This window comes from Rhincodon typus, chromosome 9 (assembly GCF_021869965.1).
Source record: "Rhincodon typus isolate 14 chromosome 9, sRhiTyp1.1, whole genome shotgun sequence".
In the NCBI taxonomy this organism is placed as follows: Eukaryota; Metazoa; Chordata; class Chondrichthyes; order Orectolobiformes; family Rhincodontidae; genus Rhincodon; species Rhincodon typus.
The window spans coordinates 4589691-4605162 of NC_063340.1; the positions used below are offsets into that span (position 1 = coordinate 4589691).

General features: G+C 39.5%; 1 protein-coding gene across 2 annotated transcripts in view; it reads left to right on the plus strand.

Moving 5' to 3' along the window:
* The window catches only part of kif16ba (kinesin family member 16Ba), a 116864-nt gene extending 101877 nt beyond the window's left edge, over positions 1–14987 (plus strand). The window contains exons 25-26 of one of the 2 annotated variants that reach the window (XM_020516096.2): positions 8674–8757; positions 10741–14987. In XM_020516096.2, the coding sequence (XP_020371685.1) occupies positions 8674–8757; positions 10741–10899 (243 nt within the window). In that variant the 3' untranslated portion in view covers positions 10900–14987. Of the gene's footprint in view, positions 1–8673; positions 8758–10740 lie in introns of those variants that run through there. The other variant, XR_007262863.1, reaches the window with a different exon arrangement.
* Positions 14988–15472: the final 485 nt, after the last annotated feature.

Genomic DNA, 15472 nt, shown 5'->3' on the forward strand with positions numbered 1-15472 from the left:
CCAGAGTTGATGTATCTGGAATGTATGTAATCTGACCAGCATTTTTGGCATAATGGTAATGTTGCTGAACCAGCATTCCAGAACATCAGAAAAATGGTCTGGGGGCATGTGTTCCAATCTCACTGGGGCAGATGGTGAAGTTAGAAATGTCTTACTAAGAGTCTGGAATGTAAAGCTAGTCTCACTAATGGTGACCATGAAACAATCATCAATGATTGTAAAAACCCATCTGGTTCATTAATATCGTTTTTAACGAAGGAAATCTACCATCCTTGCCAGGCCTGCCACACATGTGACTCCAGACTATTAACTACCCTCTCCAAAAAGACCATGCAAGCCACTCCGTTGAACCGCTATTACGGATGGACAACAAATGCTGGCCCTTGCAATTGGCAACCATATCCCATGAAAGGAGACGAAGTTCACAACAGATAATTCTTTGGCATTGTGTACATGTACTTCACATGATGGCTGTGCTTCTCATGTGTTTACAGTCTAAATCTAGGGAGCTAATATTTGCGTTCAGTAAGAAAAGATGCTTGTAGGGGAGTTCCCTTAATCTTCAGTTTGAATAAACCTCTTTGCTGATTGGTTGGCTAATTTATGAATTGTGATATCTTACACACTGCATTTGCTTTGAAATATTTCTTTACAAAGTTGATTTCAGTTGACCAGATTTCAATGGATTACCACAAATAAAGAGGAGTTTAGGTAACTGCTTCATATGCAAACGTCTCTCAACCTCCATTTCCAATCTTTCATCTTAAAAACATTCTTTAAAATTGGAGATTTATATGAAATGTCCATGTATGCCTTGAAATGACTTCAGGGCAAACAGAAACCTTAAATGATAATATTTATAAAATGAAACAATGAAGCATGGTAACATTAAAATTTAGATATGTCCTTATGGAAGGGTGATGCATTGATTCTAAATAAATTGGAGGAATATTTTTATTAGAAATGTGCAAGTGTTTAATTCTTTCAATTTAATAGTAAACTTTCCTATATAGACTGGATTGTGGTGGAGGAGGTAGAGGAAGCATCTGTTTGAAATAAAGACCAGGATATTAGATAAATTGGGAATAATTTCACTGGGTTGCTTGTTCTTAGTACATTTGAGTACACTGTTTATTTTGTACCTTGATTCAAATGGGGAGAATATTCTATATTGTACATACTTTCTACCTACTGGCTTAATTTTGTATGTGAAAGATAGAAAACATAAAATGCTTGCATTGAGGTTTTGCATCCGCTGTCAAAGCCAGAAAATGCAATTAAAATTTGTGTGCGTTTCTTCTGAGACATTCTGAGAACTTTGCATGAATTACTAAATAGCTGAGCATTATATCAATTTATCAAAGGCTCCTATTAAAATATTAGTTACAAAAATATCATAGATCATCGAGAATCCCTACAGTGTGGTCCACACCGACCCTCAGAGCATCCCACCCAGACCCATCCCCCTAATTAACACATCCCTGATCACTGAGCAATTTAGCATGGCCAATCCACCTGGCCTGGTGTTTTTCAGACTGTGGGAGGAAACCGGAACACCCACAGGAAACCTACGCAGACACGGGGAGAATGTGCAAACTCCACACAGACAGTCGCCCAAGGGTGGGATCGAACCCAGGTTCCTGGTGCTGTGAGGCAGCAATGCTAACCACTGAGCCACCATGCTGCCGCCTTCAGAAATATCTTCAGTTAATCTTTGGAAATGCTTCTAACACGTGCAAATGTTACTTACAATGTTCCCTTTTCTAGATTTTAGCATACTTCTATCAAGCAAAATGTAGTCTGTGATTATATACAAGGATCTGTTTCGGGTCCACTGCTCAATGTCATTAATATAAATTATTTGAATGTGAATGTAGGAGATATGATTAGTAAATTTGCTGATGATACCAAAATTGGGGGTGTAGTGGACAGTGAAGACGATTCTTAGAGTACGAGATATTGATCAGAAGGGCCAATGGGCCGAGGAGTGGCAGTTGAAATTTAATTTCGGTAAATGTGAAATATTGTATTTTGGTAGAACTCTTACGACTAATGGTAGGGCCCAGGGAAGTATTGCCAGACAGAGACCTGGATTGCAGGTTCATAGTTCCTTGAAAGTGGAGTCGCAGATAGACAGGGTGGTGAAGAAGGCATTTGGTACACTTGCCTACATTGGTCAGTGCATTGAGTCTAGGAGTTGCAGTGTTGTGTTGTAGCTGTATGGGACTCTTAGAATACTGAATATAATTTTGGTTGCCCTTCTACAGAAAAGATGTTTAACTTGAAAGGGTGCAGAATAAATTTGAGGATATTGCCAGCACCGGAGGGTTTGAGTTATAGGGAGGGGCTGAATAATCTGGAGCTATTTTCTACTGCAGTGTCGGAGACTGAGGGATGACTTTATTGAAGCTTATAAAATCATGAGGGGCATGAATAGGGTGAATAGCTATGGTCTTTTTCATTGGGTGGTGGGGGCGGGGGTCCAAAACTAGAGGGAATAGGTTTAAGGTGAGAGAAGAAAACTTTTTAAAGGGTCTGAGAGGTAATTTTCTCATGCAGATTGGGGTGTGTGTATGGAACAAGCTGCCAGAAGATGTGGTGGAGATGGGTATAATTACATTTAAAAGGCATCTGGATGAATATTTGAATAGGATGGGCCAAATGCTGGCACATGGAATAAGGTCAGATTGGGATGTCTAGTTGGCACAAATGAATTGGACCAAAGATCTGTCTCTGTGCTGTATGACTCTATATGAAGTGGCAGTATCAATATCGAGGTTTGTCTTGCAATGTTTAGCAAAAAAAAATACAATTCAAATTCAGAATTCTGTTTCACATGTGCAATTTGTCAACAGATTCAACCAAGTTACGCAGCAGAAACTCCTGATCATTATTTGATTTTCAGTTCAAACAAATGTTTTTCAAACGTTATTTAATGACAATGCTAAGTTGGTTGCTTTTCAGAAAAAATGTGTATTTGAACTGTGAAAAGCAATTTTCTATGCTTCTGTAAAGTGTTGTTTCCTATAATTGCAGCATCTGCACATCAGTGTGCCTCAGTTCATTTTTCAACTTGCCAAGCAAGATCACATGAGCGTTCTGTATGGAAATTTCAATGGAATCCACAAAATTACTTTAGCAGATTCCAATTCTTTTCCTTCCTCTTTCTTCTGTCACATGATTTCAAAGTACTGAAGGGTTTCTTTTCCCATTCCAAGACTTTGCTTGCTTTTATATTTCTTCCTGCAGCACTCAGGAGGTGATGCACAATCAAGGCTTCTCACGGCATTGATATCAACTGAACTACTTCAATGCAGCAACTTGTAGGCACCACTTGCTTCATGATGGTTTCCCTTATCAAGTAGCTATCGCTTGCAATGCGATTCAGTGCTGGGGTGAGGGTTCTGTCCTTCCTTCACTAATTTGCTTTGACTGCAGAATTTCTGACTCTTGGAAAATACAGTTCCGGAAATCTTTAGCTCCCTTTACAAGTGGAGATACTTGGAAATGACAGTAGGCCCTTCAGCACAAGCCTGTTTCATCATTCATTCATTCATTCAGATAAAGGCTGATCATCTACCTGATTACAACTTTTCCATGCTTTCTGCATATCCCTTTATCATTCATATCCAGAATTGTATTGATATGTCTTGAACATGCTCAATGACTGAGCTTCTACTGCCTCCTTGGGGTAGAGTAACACCACCTTCCGAGCGAAGTAATCCCTCTTCATCTTGGTCTTAAATGACCTGTCCGGTCATTTGGGACACTGTCTCCTAGTTCTGGACTCACTGACCAGGGATGCAAGTCCTTCTACTCCCAGCCAGAGAGCTCCTGGCCAGTCAGACACTGACAGCTAAACTGAGATTGGTGGTGTCATGGATCCCGGGACTTGGATGAGTGAGCATGGGATGAGAGTCGGAGGTCTGGGCAAAGGAGTGCCTTTCAGTGGCCACCTTGTCGCCAAAATGCTGAGGCCCTCAATCCAACTTTAAACGCATTTGAAACAGCAAACCCTTCCCACCTCAAAACAGGGTGCAGACATGCCTGATCAGGCTCGCTGAACAGAGGAGACATGAAAAAGCCGCACCTCATTTCTGAGCTGCCACTGAGTTCCGTAGGGCTCTGGTTCATTGCTGTCAATTAGCGTGTTAATAACATCCCATGGTGAATGGACGATTTTCCAACAGGGACTCCTTCCTGTCTGTGAATTAGAGGCAGACTGATATATGACCTCTCTGGGAGCTTGTGACAGTTTAGGATCTGTACCTGCGAACCAGGAGTCTCTGGTTCAAGTCCCCTGCTCCAGATAACATCTCTGAGCAGGTTGACTAGAAAATAGCTATGCAGCCTCTCCTGCTATTAAGTGGGCCCAGTTGCCATGTCTCCTGCTGTGATGGGCTGCTTTGAATCCAGCCCTGGGTGTCATGTCACAAATGTTGCATTTTTTTTTTCATATTTACAAAAACATATCTTAAGATGGAAGAAACTTGTAGATGTTTTACCCTGGATTCTTATGAGCAGTATTTAAAATGAATGGCAAACTTACTTGTAATTGATATCAGTTGGCAAGCATCTGCAATTGCGTGGATTACCACAGTGACTACTACAATAATGGCCTTAAAAGAATAGCAACCTCACATCTGTGCTGTGGTCTCCAAAGGACTCATGTCATCACCACAGGAGTTCTGCTAATAGTTCAGAAAATTGCACTCTAGCATTTCACTGCTAAATTTCTGTTACCATCTAGAACAAAACCAGAATAGTAATTTGCAAATGTGAATAGCAGGTTGTCAATCCAGCTAAGTATGCTCTATCATGTTGAAAGAATAATCCTGTAGGAAACGTTGTACAATCAACATGCCAGTCAGAAAATGAGATACATTGAGAAATAATGCAGTTGGCCTATAATGATTGCAATTTGTTTAAATTTATCAAATAGCTAAGCCCTGAGTGAAAGGTATATGGAATGCTGAATGTTTTGGGGGTGTGGTAGGGGTGAAGTCTTTGGCCATGATGACCTGCCCCCTCCCCCTTTTCTGATGAAGGGTCTCGGCCCGAAACGTCAGCCTCTCTGCTCCTATGATGCTGCTTGGCCTGCTGTGTTCATCCAGCCCTGCACCTTGTTGTCTCGGATTCTCCAGCATCTGCAGTTCCTACTATCCCTGGTTAATAGAGGTCCGGTTTGATTGACCATGTGATCTCTCTCTGCCTTCATTCATGCAGTGTTACATACCTGGCATTAAGGACATGCCTTTAATCAGAGCTCGGCTTTACTGGGCCAGTCATGTGGTTGTTAAGAAGGATGCTTGAATACTAAAGGCAGTACTCTACAGCCAGCTGAGCACAGAAACCCAAACTGCAGGACATCCCAAACTTGGGTAGAAAGACAATCTAAAAGGTATTCTCAGAGGTTGCACACTGGGTCCCAGTACGTCAGGGGAACAAACCACCTTGGGCAGACTCAACTGGAGAAGGCTCTGTCATCAAGTGAATTTGACACTCAAACAGAAGAGTCCATGCTCTTCAGGACAAACGAGCAAGGTGCAAAGCGCTGGCCTTCCCAACATTGACATCTTGTGCAGTATTTGCAATTGGTTGAGCAATTGAGAGTTGGCCTAATGCCATACAAGAGACAACAAAAAAATTAGACTGTAAAGTCTTGTTTTTCCTCCCCTTTTTACTGAACAGTCATTCACTGAAGAGACAGGAGAATCTATCATCATTCTTTGATGTACAGTGCCAGCAACATGTGCATCTATTTAGTCATTCTCTTATGGAATTACTCTGACCAAGTGATGTGAGTGTTTGCAACAGCTGTAGACAACTTGTCAATTGCAATGTATCGTTCTTTATGAACCGAGGGCCAAACACATCATATTGTATTGTGGTGACTGAGTGGATCAGCATAACTCTGCTGATTGCTGATTGCTTTCTTTTCTCTCTCATCCCTTTGGGAAGAGTCTGGCCATTATGAACACTGCAAACAATAATGACCAAAATGTCTTTGGCACAGTCCAACACATTGTTTTTCCAATGTAGTGTATTTCTCTCTTAATTGTTTTTCCTTGTATCTCTCAGTCCTTGTCTCTGGAGGATTCTCTGCATTGATTTCCTAATCCAGCTAAAGCATCCCCACAATATTGTTTACTCTGTTTGTGGGCTTCCTTTCTTCACAAGGATAAAATAGGTGTTCAGTCACTAAAGCTATGAGCCTGGCAAAGTGTGAAACTTAAATAATGTGCCAAGTATAACCACCAAATGTGCATGCAGTAAATGTGGGCAGAACACTTAATCATATTTCAGTAACCTCAGTTATATTTTGTAATTTTTGTCTGTGATTTGTCCACAAAGGGTGTGATCAAAGTACAAATGAAGCTTTGAGAGTACCCCAGTTTTATCCCCATAGATGGGATCTGTGCATTTCATCCCTTTTCCTTGCCCTCATCAAGTCAATGCTACAAACCAAAATGAGCAAACAACCTTCCTCATTGTTCCAGGTCCCTTCAAATAGGACAGATGTCCGTCCTTGTTTTTACTGTTATCTCCTTAGTGGCCTTTGTGCTATTGGATTGATTAGGCTGAAGTCTAGGCTATTAATTAGGCTATTGCATTTTCTTGAATGCGTGGCCTCAGTTGGGGAATCAAAATGGGCTGTGACTTTGTTAATCTTAAGATCTGTTTTCAAGCTGTCTTTCATCTTAAGTTAAAAGGAAAGAGATCACCTGAGTGCCTGAAATCTGCTGACAACGGGCCCAGCTTGGTGAACGTTGAATGGATGTCTGCATTGTGTTACCAGGGCAGTGGTGCAATATGTTTGTTTAGTCATGATGGCAGCATATCTGAAGTTTGCTAAAATAAAACAAAGAAGTGCAGATGGCAAAGATCTGAAGCAAAAACAGAAATTGCTGGAGAAACTCGGCAAGTCTAGTAGCATCTGTGGAGAGAAAGCAGACTTAACATTTCGGGTCCAGTCACCTTCCTTTAGAACTGATAGTCTTAAATTCACAGTGGGTGGTCAATTCCTGAGTCTCCTAAAGTTCCAGAAAACTATTGGAAATATCACGTTGAAAATAGTTGTGCTGTAAATTGTCAGTTTACTTCTAAAATGAAAGAATGTTGAAATCTAGATAGCAAATAGCTTTTTCATCTGGATGCAAGTCTAATATATTCAATGCCGCTATGGGAAAGAGTGCAGAAGCAGTCATGTTTGACTCCGGTTACAGGCTTAGCCACAAATTACTGCCCTAGGTGAACTGCAGTTCTGTGTAGTCCGGAGATGGAAGATGCTGCTTAGTTTTGTGAGCTACCACAGCTAGATGCACGAAGGAGTGTCACTAGTTGAAGCTGCAGGGTATGTTACTATCTAAAGATTCCGGAAGAACAATCTCGGTGCCGTTCCCATCAAAGGGGAAGAGTGATCATAACAGTTTTATTCATTGCCGGTAGTGTGTTTGGGAAATTCTCTGATAACTAAGGGTAGCGCCTTGATGTAGTCAAAGTTACTACTTGGTAAAGCTGACAAATGTGCAAATCCATTGGAAGCTAACAGCATTCTATTTGCTGTAAGGCTAGTAAATCTGTGGAGTGTGTGAGCATAAAAGCTCATTCTGTAGTTTAAAGTACAAAAAGAAGACAGTATTAACTAAATAGTTTGTTACAGTAAAATTTAGCCATTAACTAACAGTTTGACTTTCTCCATTTTTCAGTGGATTCTATTGTCATTTATTTTGAATATATGGTTTTGGATTTGAACTGCTGTGATTTGAAAAGTCCTAAGGTTTGTACTTATTCACCTCTATTGGAAACACTGTCCGATCCAGTCAAGCATTTTCTAAAGTACAGTTAGTAAAATAAAACATTTTCAGTCATATTTTGGTCTGTGTGCAGCTTATGTATTGCCTTCAGAGTAAAATAGAATGGAAATGTGTCTGGTACTTTTACACTAAAAATACAGTGAAAACTTTTGTAAGTTGTCCCACCACAGACCCTACACCAATGACAGAAGTCATACTTCTAATAAAGAAGTAATAATTAAGACAAAGTTCATCACAGTTCGGTTAACGGCTCCTGGGCTCAGGTAAAGCTGATTTAAGGAATGATGGAATACCCTGAAGATGCAGCCAGGATGAGACCGTGACGCGGGGCGGCTGAATACCAGGCCGGAAGCCTTCACTGAAGAAGACTGCTACACCAGGAGATCACCAAGCCAGGCCAAGACAGCCTTTCTCCTCTTTCAGGTGCCCAGGCCTAGCTGCGGACCTGGAGCCTTTGCCCGGACTGTGAGTCTGGGCCGGAGAGTCAGCCTGGGACCTATTCCTCGCTCACCGAGAGAACCCAGGCTGGGGGCACCAGGGGTTATGCCGTGTCCAGCTCATCCTGGCATTGCTGCACTGGAGGCTTCAAATAAAGCAAAGAGGGACGCAAAAATAAAAAGAAGGGGGACAAAGGAAGAAGAAAACCAAAGGGAGTGGATGAGTCTGGGCTCAGCGACCACCCCCCCCACCCCAACTCCAGCACCATTTACAAAAAAAAAATGCACGTGCACCCCAAATGATAGGATGGGAATGTTGTACCCTGCACCAGATGTCTGCAATTGTCTTCTTAGTAAGAGGTTGAATGTTTTCTTAACTTTTGGCAAATGACACTGACATTGTTCCTTACGTTTTCCAGATTGGCGGTCTAGAATTCCCTCCCAAAAAGCTGTTTGGTAACCGGGATGAAAGAGTGATTGCTGAGAGACGATCCCACTTGGAGGTATTGTTTAGGTTTAATTCAAATGTAATGCAAAACAACTTAGAATTACCCTATTCAGCAGTGAACAACTCAAAAGCAGTATCAGAGATAGTAGGAACTGCAGATGCTGGAGAATCTGAGATAACAAGGTGTAGAGCTGGATGAACACAGCAGGAAAGCTGACGTTTCGGGCCTAGACCCTTCTTCAGAAATTTCTGAAGAAGGGTCAAGGCCCGAAACTTCAGCTTTCCTGCTCCTCTGATGCTGCTTGGCCTGCTGTGTTCATCCAGCTCTACACCTTGTTATTTGAAAAGCAGTATCAATTTTTTCCAGTAAACACAATACAGTGGAAGTAACCTGTGTGTAGATCAAAAAGCATAGGGGTCATGGGTGAATAGAATTTGTTGCAAGTTGGGATGCAGGCAAGAGTTTTGGGTGAGCTCAAATGTATAGAAGTTTAAATCAGGTTACAATGTCATCTTTTAAGATGATGGCAATGCTGATTCGATGACGACTTGTACAAAAGCAAAATACTGCAGATGTGCGAAAATCTAAAATAAAAACAGAAAATGCTGGAAAAACTCATGAGGTCTGGCAGCATCTATGGTGGGAGAAACAGTTAACGTTTTGCGTCTAGTATAGCTTCAGAACCCTTTAGATCGCAGCTTGTTATGTAACGCACCCATTTACAAATGAGACTGAGGCTGACACTCTCAGATTCAAAAAGTGCAAAGTGTACCTCAAATTTAAACCTAGAAGAGGAGTCAGGTATCTCAAAACATTTGAGCATCACATGAAGCTAGTAATTTCAAACTATCACTATCCAGTAACAACTAGTGGTATTTCTGCTAACAGGATGCTGCCTTCAAGTCAAAAAAAAAAATTCTGTCTACCACATAATGAAGTAATATAGTATGTGAATTTCCATGCCAGTGTGATGATAAGTACATCGGCTATATGTCCCACTGTCTGGTGGATCATTACAAATAGCACATTCATTTGGCTGTTTGTAGTAGTAGTGTACTGACTATATCCAAACACTCTGAGCTTGTAAAGCTCAGAGCATAATGTCTAATATTTTAGATATGATTTCCAAAATTTGACAAGATTTACTGAACAGTCCTGGGTTTTACATTAACAACCAATTTAAGATTATCAATCTAATTTGCAATCTGACTGTCATTTGCTAGAAGCTACTTATTCAGACTTTGGAACCCTTCCTCTGCAGGAAAAAGGAACATGTTCAGGCATTGTGTGCCTTTTTTGAATTGAACCAAAGCATGAGGGAACAGTAGTTGCCTGGTGCATTCTCCTTGGCAATGTCTTGACCAGTCAGAGTTGACTTGTCAACCAATTAACACCACTTATTCTCTTGCAGCATAGTCTTTGTTCTGTTCGAAATTTTGCTTTCTTTTGTTTGTCCTGATGAGCGCAAGGCAAAAAGCATCAACAGTCTGTCTCTTTATCAGCTTTTAGTCAACAAAAATTCCAGTATTGCTATCTATGGGTATGGGAGAATATGAAGTCAAATCACAAATTTACCATGATCTAGTTGAATAATGGCGGAACAAGCTAAAGGCATTAAATGGTCACTTCCTGTTCCTGTGTCACTAAGTTGGAAATGATCCATTTAGTGAACCCACAATATAATACAGCCCAGACATTCAGATCAATATCGCCTGTGCCAACTGTTTGAAATTTAATTGTTCCAATTCCTCTCTTTCATAGTGAGCCTATAAATGTTTCCCTTCAGGATATATATCCATTTGACTTTTGAAAGTTGTTATTGAATCTGTTCACCTTATCTCTCACCCCCTTTCCAGAAGCTGCTTACTACTTACTGCATAAACAAGTATCTCCTCATCTGATCCCTGATTTCTTTGCCAGTTATCCTTTGGTTATTGACCTTCCTCACAGAGGAAACTACTTGTTTCTGTTGACTTGATGAAAACTCTTTGAATCTACAAAATAACTCACAATCTGTTTATTCTGATTCTCTTTTAGAGATATCTCAGGAACTTCCTCACATTGATGCTAAAGTCTCCAACTTCACCAATAAACTCACACAGCAAGGACTTTACACTGTCAAAGCACAGTCTGTGTGAGTTTACACCCTTCTTCAAAAAAGGGGTTTTTGACTTCAGCAGTCATGGTACTGGGTAGTTGTGTAAGATAAATGAAAGATTTTACCCCTTTTTAAAAATATCAGGACCAAAAGCTGTGCCTTCTCAACACCGGACTAGATTTTATAAGCAAAGAAGCAAATCATCTACTGTCCAGCAGTTTCCTTATGAAAGGTATCTTGTGTTTACATTGTAAAGCACCATCATTTGCTGTATAAAAATTATTTAAGTACAGTGAATAAGCTCTTTTTAGCATTTAAAAATAATTTTCTTTTATAGTCCATTGAATAAAATTCTCCAATTAGAAGTAAAAGCTTACATTTCACTAAGCCAGTAGGAAACGACTGATAATTGCAGTGCTGCTTGGTGCAAGCCAAGTTGTTTATCTGGATTAGTAGCAATAGTTAAAATGGCTGTGGCAGAGAACAGATGGTATTGAATTGGCTGCCTCTTATACTCAGCACCTGATCAACTGAAGACAATGAAGCAGGATCTCAAACGTGATCTGCATCACCTCCACCCCTCCCCGGCTTTTCTAATTTTGCAGACTAATAAACAAAAGTAGAACTTTTTTAAAAAAACCCAGTTCATATCACTGATACACAAAGTGGCATTGTTTTAACAAAAGATCCATCCCTATTGATTACGTGTCCTTTTCCATAGATATCACCAAAGCTATTCCAACATGAACCATTAACCAAATACTCTCTCTGGTCATCATCAGCTCACTTTGAGTACTCTTACAAAAAATGGTCAGTGTTGACCTTTACATTTTTAAAATTTATTTTGAACATGGAGGTGCTGTTGAAATATTTTAACAGATTATAGGCCTATTGGAGAATTGCCCTATTGATGTAGTGGAAGTGTTTAATAAGCACAGTAATGCTGCACATGTACAGTACAACCACTCTACAGTAGCCCTGACTACTTATAGAGCCTGATAGTATATAATTATTTAACCTAGTCTGGATATCACAATGCTGCTTACACTGGCCAATACTCACTAAAAACTATAAAGTTTAAGTTGAACAAAGGTAGCAATTCTCATCAATTTGAAGCTGTCTATGTGGACCGCAATGGTCATCTAATAGGCGAAGAAGTCGGCTCTCTGTATACAGAAGTTATAGCTACGACAGATCACTGCTAGAAATGTATCCAATGTTTTGGGAAATCCTATGGGAATATTTTGAGTCAATGCCACACATAATGTTTTTTATTCACCTGTAAATAAACATCTGAGGGTTTCCGACATATTTTAATTGATGCTCATTTAAAGATAATTGTTGCACTTCCATAAGGATGTCTTCCTTAAAATCACTTGGTCTTCTGAAATTTACAATGAAATTTGGAGCTGACAATGGGCAACATAAAAAGTGGAGTGTTGGAACTTTGTCCTGGACTGTGGCAGAGAATAGATGGAATTGAATAGGCTGCCCGTTATACTCCATACCTTATACCTGTTCCACTGTAGAGAATGAGGTGGAGGTGACGGACTGGGGGGACAGAGTCAGAAGTCAGACGACACCAGGTTATAGCCCAACAGCGTTATTTGAAATTACAAGCTTTTGGAGCACCGCTCCTTCGTCAGATGACAAAGGAGCAGTGCTTTGAAAGCTTGTGATTTCAGATAAACCTGTTGCATTATAACCTGGTGTCCTGTGACTTCTGACTGTAGAAAATGAAAGAAGATCTTGGCAGTGTCCCTACCTCTGAGCCTGGAGGCCCAGGTTTAAGTCCCACCTCCTCCAGAGGTGTGTCATAACATCTCTGAAACAGGATCTCAGACATTGCATATAACAGGCGGTCTGATACAGCACCTCATTCTGCATCACCGCCTGATGCAAATTTCTACTCTTTTTTTTAAATTTTGCAGACTAGTAAACAAAATGTAAAAGTTGCTGTGCATTTCAGCTATACACAAAGTGGTATTATTTTAACAAAAAATATACCCCTACTGATTTAATAGCTAGCTTAGCAATGGGATAGTCATTCATTGTAAAAGCTAGGTCTTCAACTAAAAACTTTGTAGGTACAAATGCACACATTTCATGTCCTTGCCAAATTTTATTGTACTTTTGCTTATGAAAAGGCTTGAATTTTGCAAAACTCGAGGAGAGCTCTGTAATTCATGCAGAAATTAAGTAGAGTTGTATCAGCAGCACAGCAGAATGATTGACTTGTAATCTGTTTCCAAGTCATGAGAAAGCAAAATTGGACAGCACATCAGGGAGCAAGAGGTCAGAATTTTTGGCTTGTTTCTACTTCCAGTATTTAAATTACTTACTGCAGTCAAGAATTTGCATTAATGTTGTGCCTCCAGTGTGAAATGTTGCAAGATGCTTTTTGCTCAACCTTTGACACGTGCTGAGAATGCTGACCTTTATAGTGATGTAACACTCCACTCACCCTTCAGGATGAGCTGTGACTTGATGTTAGCATGAGAGGTCGTAAAAAATCTGAACTGACTCCAATATGCAAAATGAGCAAAAATGAGCTAAGACCAGAGATAGAGGTTTACGTTACACCATTTTTTTATAACAGATTGTCATCTTATACATTTACGTTTCGTATAACTATGCAACATTAGGAATTGGCGTCAAATCACCCATTCATTGTAGAATGAAGTTCTGTTGAGCACATGTATTGTTATTACAACCATCCTCATACTTGCTTTGTATCTTTGTTCAATTAACATTGTCATGTATTTGGTGAGGTAGCCATTGGCTAAATGAAGCAGTGATTGTCAAAGTCTCCAGTTAAATGATTATTCATAGATGTTACTGAATTTCCAAAAATAATAACTTGGAAATAGTTTTTAGTTTTTCATACCACTTCTAAATTCTGAAACGATGCTGGTGACGCTTATGTAGCAAAAGCACTACCGCAAATGATACTTTCCTAATGTAGACACATTGGAGGCAGGATACCAAAGTTTTACATCATTCAGTTACACTTTCATTTCTGTAGCCTATAATATACAAAAAAAAAGTTGCTACATGTAATCTTTCTCTTCAGTGTGCCATTCAGATTTTTATTTTCACTGCTCAAAGCTGAATAGGTGTGTATATTAACTTTTCAGTTTTTTATTTGTTTCAAAAATAATTGCTTCCCATTATGAGCTTTAATTAATCAAAGATTTACAGGTCGTCATCTCAATTCATTAAAATTTCCACACATGAATTATTCTGTGGAATATCACTCATAGCTGCTTGGTAAGGAGCATGGGAGACAGCCGAAGTTCTACATGGTGACTGGACAGTTAGAAAGACACAATGTAATTACTCAACACGTTACCATCTACCAAAGCACAATTTCACCTTACTTCCTGCTTGGAAATGCAGCTCCTTTTGTGTGGGGAACACAAGATGGAATTTTTTAAAACGTTGAAATTTGATCTGTGTAATGTGCAATAAAAGTAAATCCTAGCCGCACCAAAGGCTTTTTACACTATTTTGTCCCATGAACATCTGTTAAATAGGAAAAAAGTCATCTTCTTCCTTCATTTTTCAGGTAACCTGATTGTTTCTACCAGCTCTCTGCAATCTAGAATTGTTATAGTACGCCTTTTCACCACATTATGGATGCAAAATGTTTACTGTAATGGGATTTGTGATTTCCGTTGTATAGATTACTTAGTTTGTGTAAACCTGGATTAATGAATAATGGTCACTACTACTTCTCAGTAACTTTCATGTGAAGAGAGCTACACTAAACAGCTTCTGGTTTACAAGTTTTACATTTATAGTATAGTTGGTGACAATCATAAAGTTTATTAAACCAGTTATGTTCCTGACAGTAGGCTGGTTCTAATATTTGTACTTGGCTACCGGGTAGACTGAAAAGAAACAAGAAAATGATATAAATATTGTACATGGAAATATGAGTAAAGTTTTTAAAGGTATTTTTTTAATGACTGTGGGAATTTGAGGGTCCTATATTATCGAGATGATCTATTTGTAAACTGTGTATATAAGCATAAATAATGCAAATCTCAGCCTGATTCTGCACCTAATTGTATAATCATTTATAATTTATAACTGCGGTGAAAGCACTTGCCGTGTGTGTTTTTTTAGTGTTTAAAACTGCTTTTTGTAAACTCACTGACCTCAAATAAAAAGTTAAGCTGAACAGCTGCTGCCATTCTGCTCCTTCTTTGCGTAAAACTAAAAGCTTCATTTATGAAGGAACAACATTTCAGATGTTTGAAAATAAGATTCACAGGGGATCAATAGAAGCATTGCTGCACAGATTGTTGGTGTCAGCACCAAATGTATCAAATAACTCACCTACCAAGGGCACCAAGCAAGTTTACCTCCTATTATCACACCTTTGGAGCTGTGTGAGAACTTGTGGGAATACATGTTTTTCCCACAGATGTTTTGTCATCTTCCCTCATTGCTTCCAATTACTTCCCAATTTGATAATGATCTTGTTGAGTACAAAAACCAGCCATCTCCAGTGGGAACTTGTTCATTAATATATTAACTATAGTTCCTGCAAGTCATTACATGGAATGTGGGAATGATCGATAGTTTGTGCAATGAGGACAGCAATATAGAATGTTACCTCAGATGCAGGTTGGAAGAACATTTTTATTCTTAAATCATTATGCC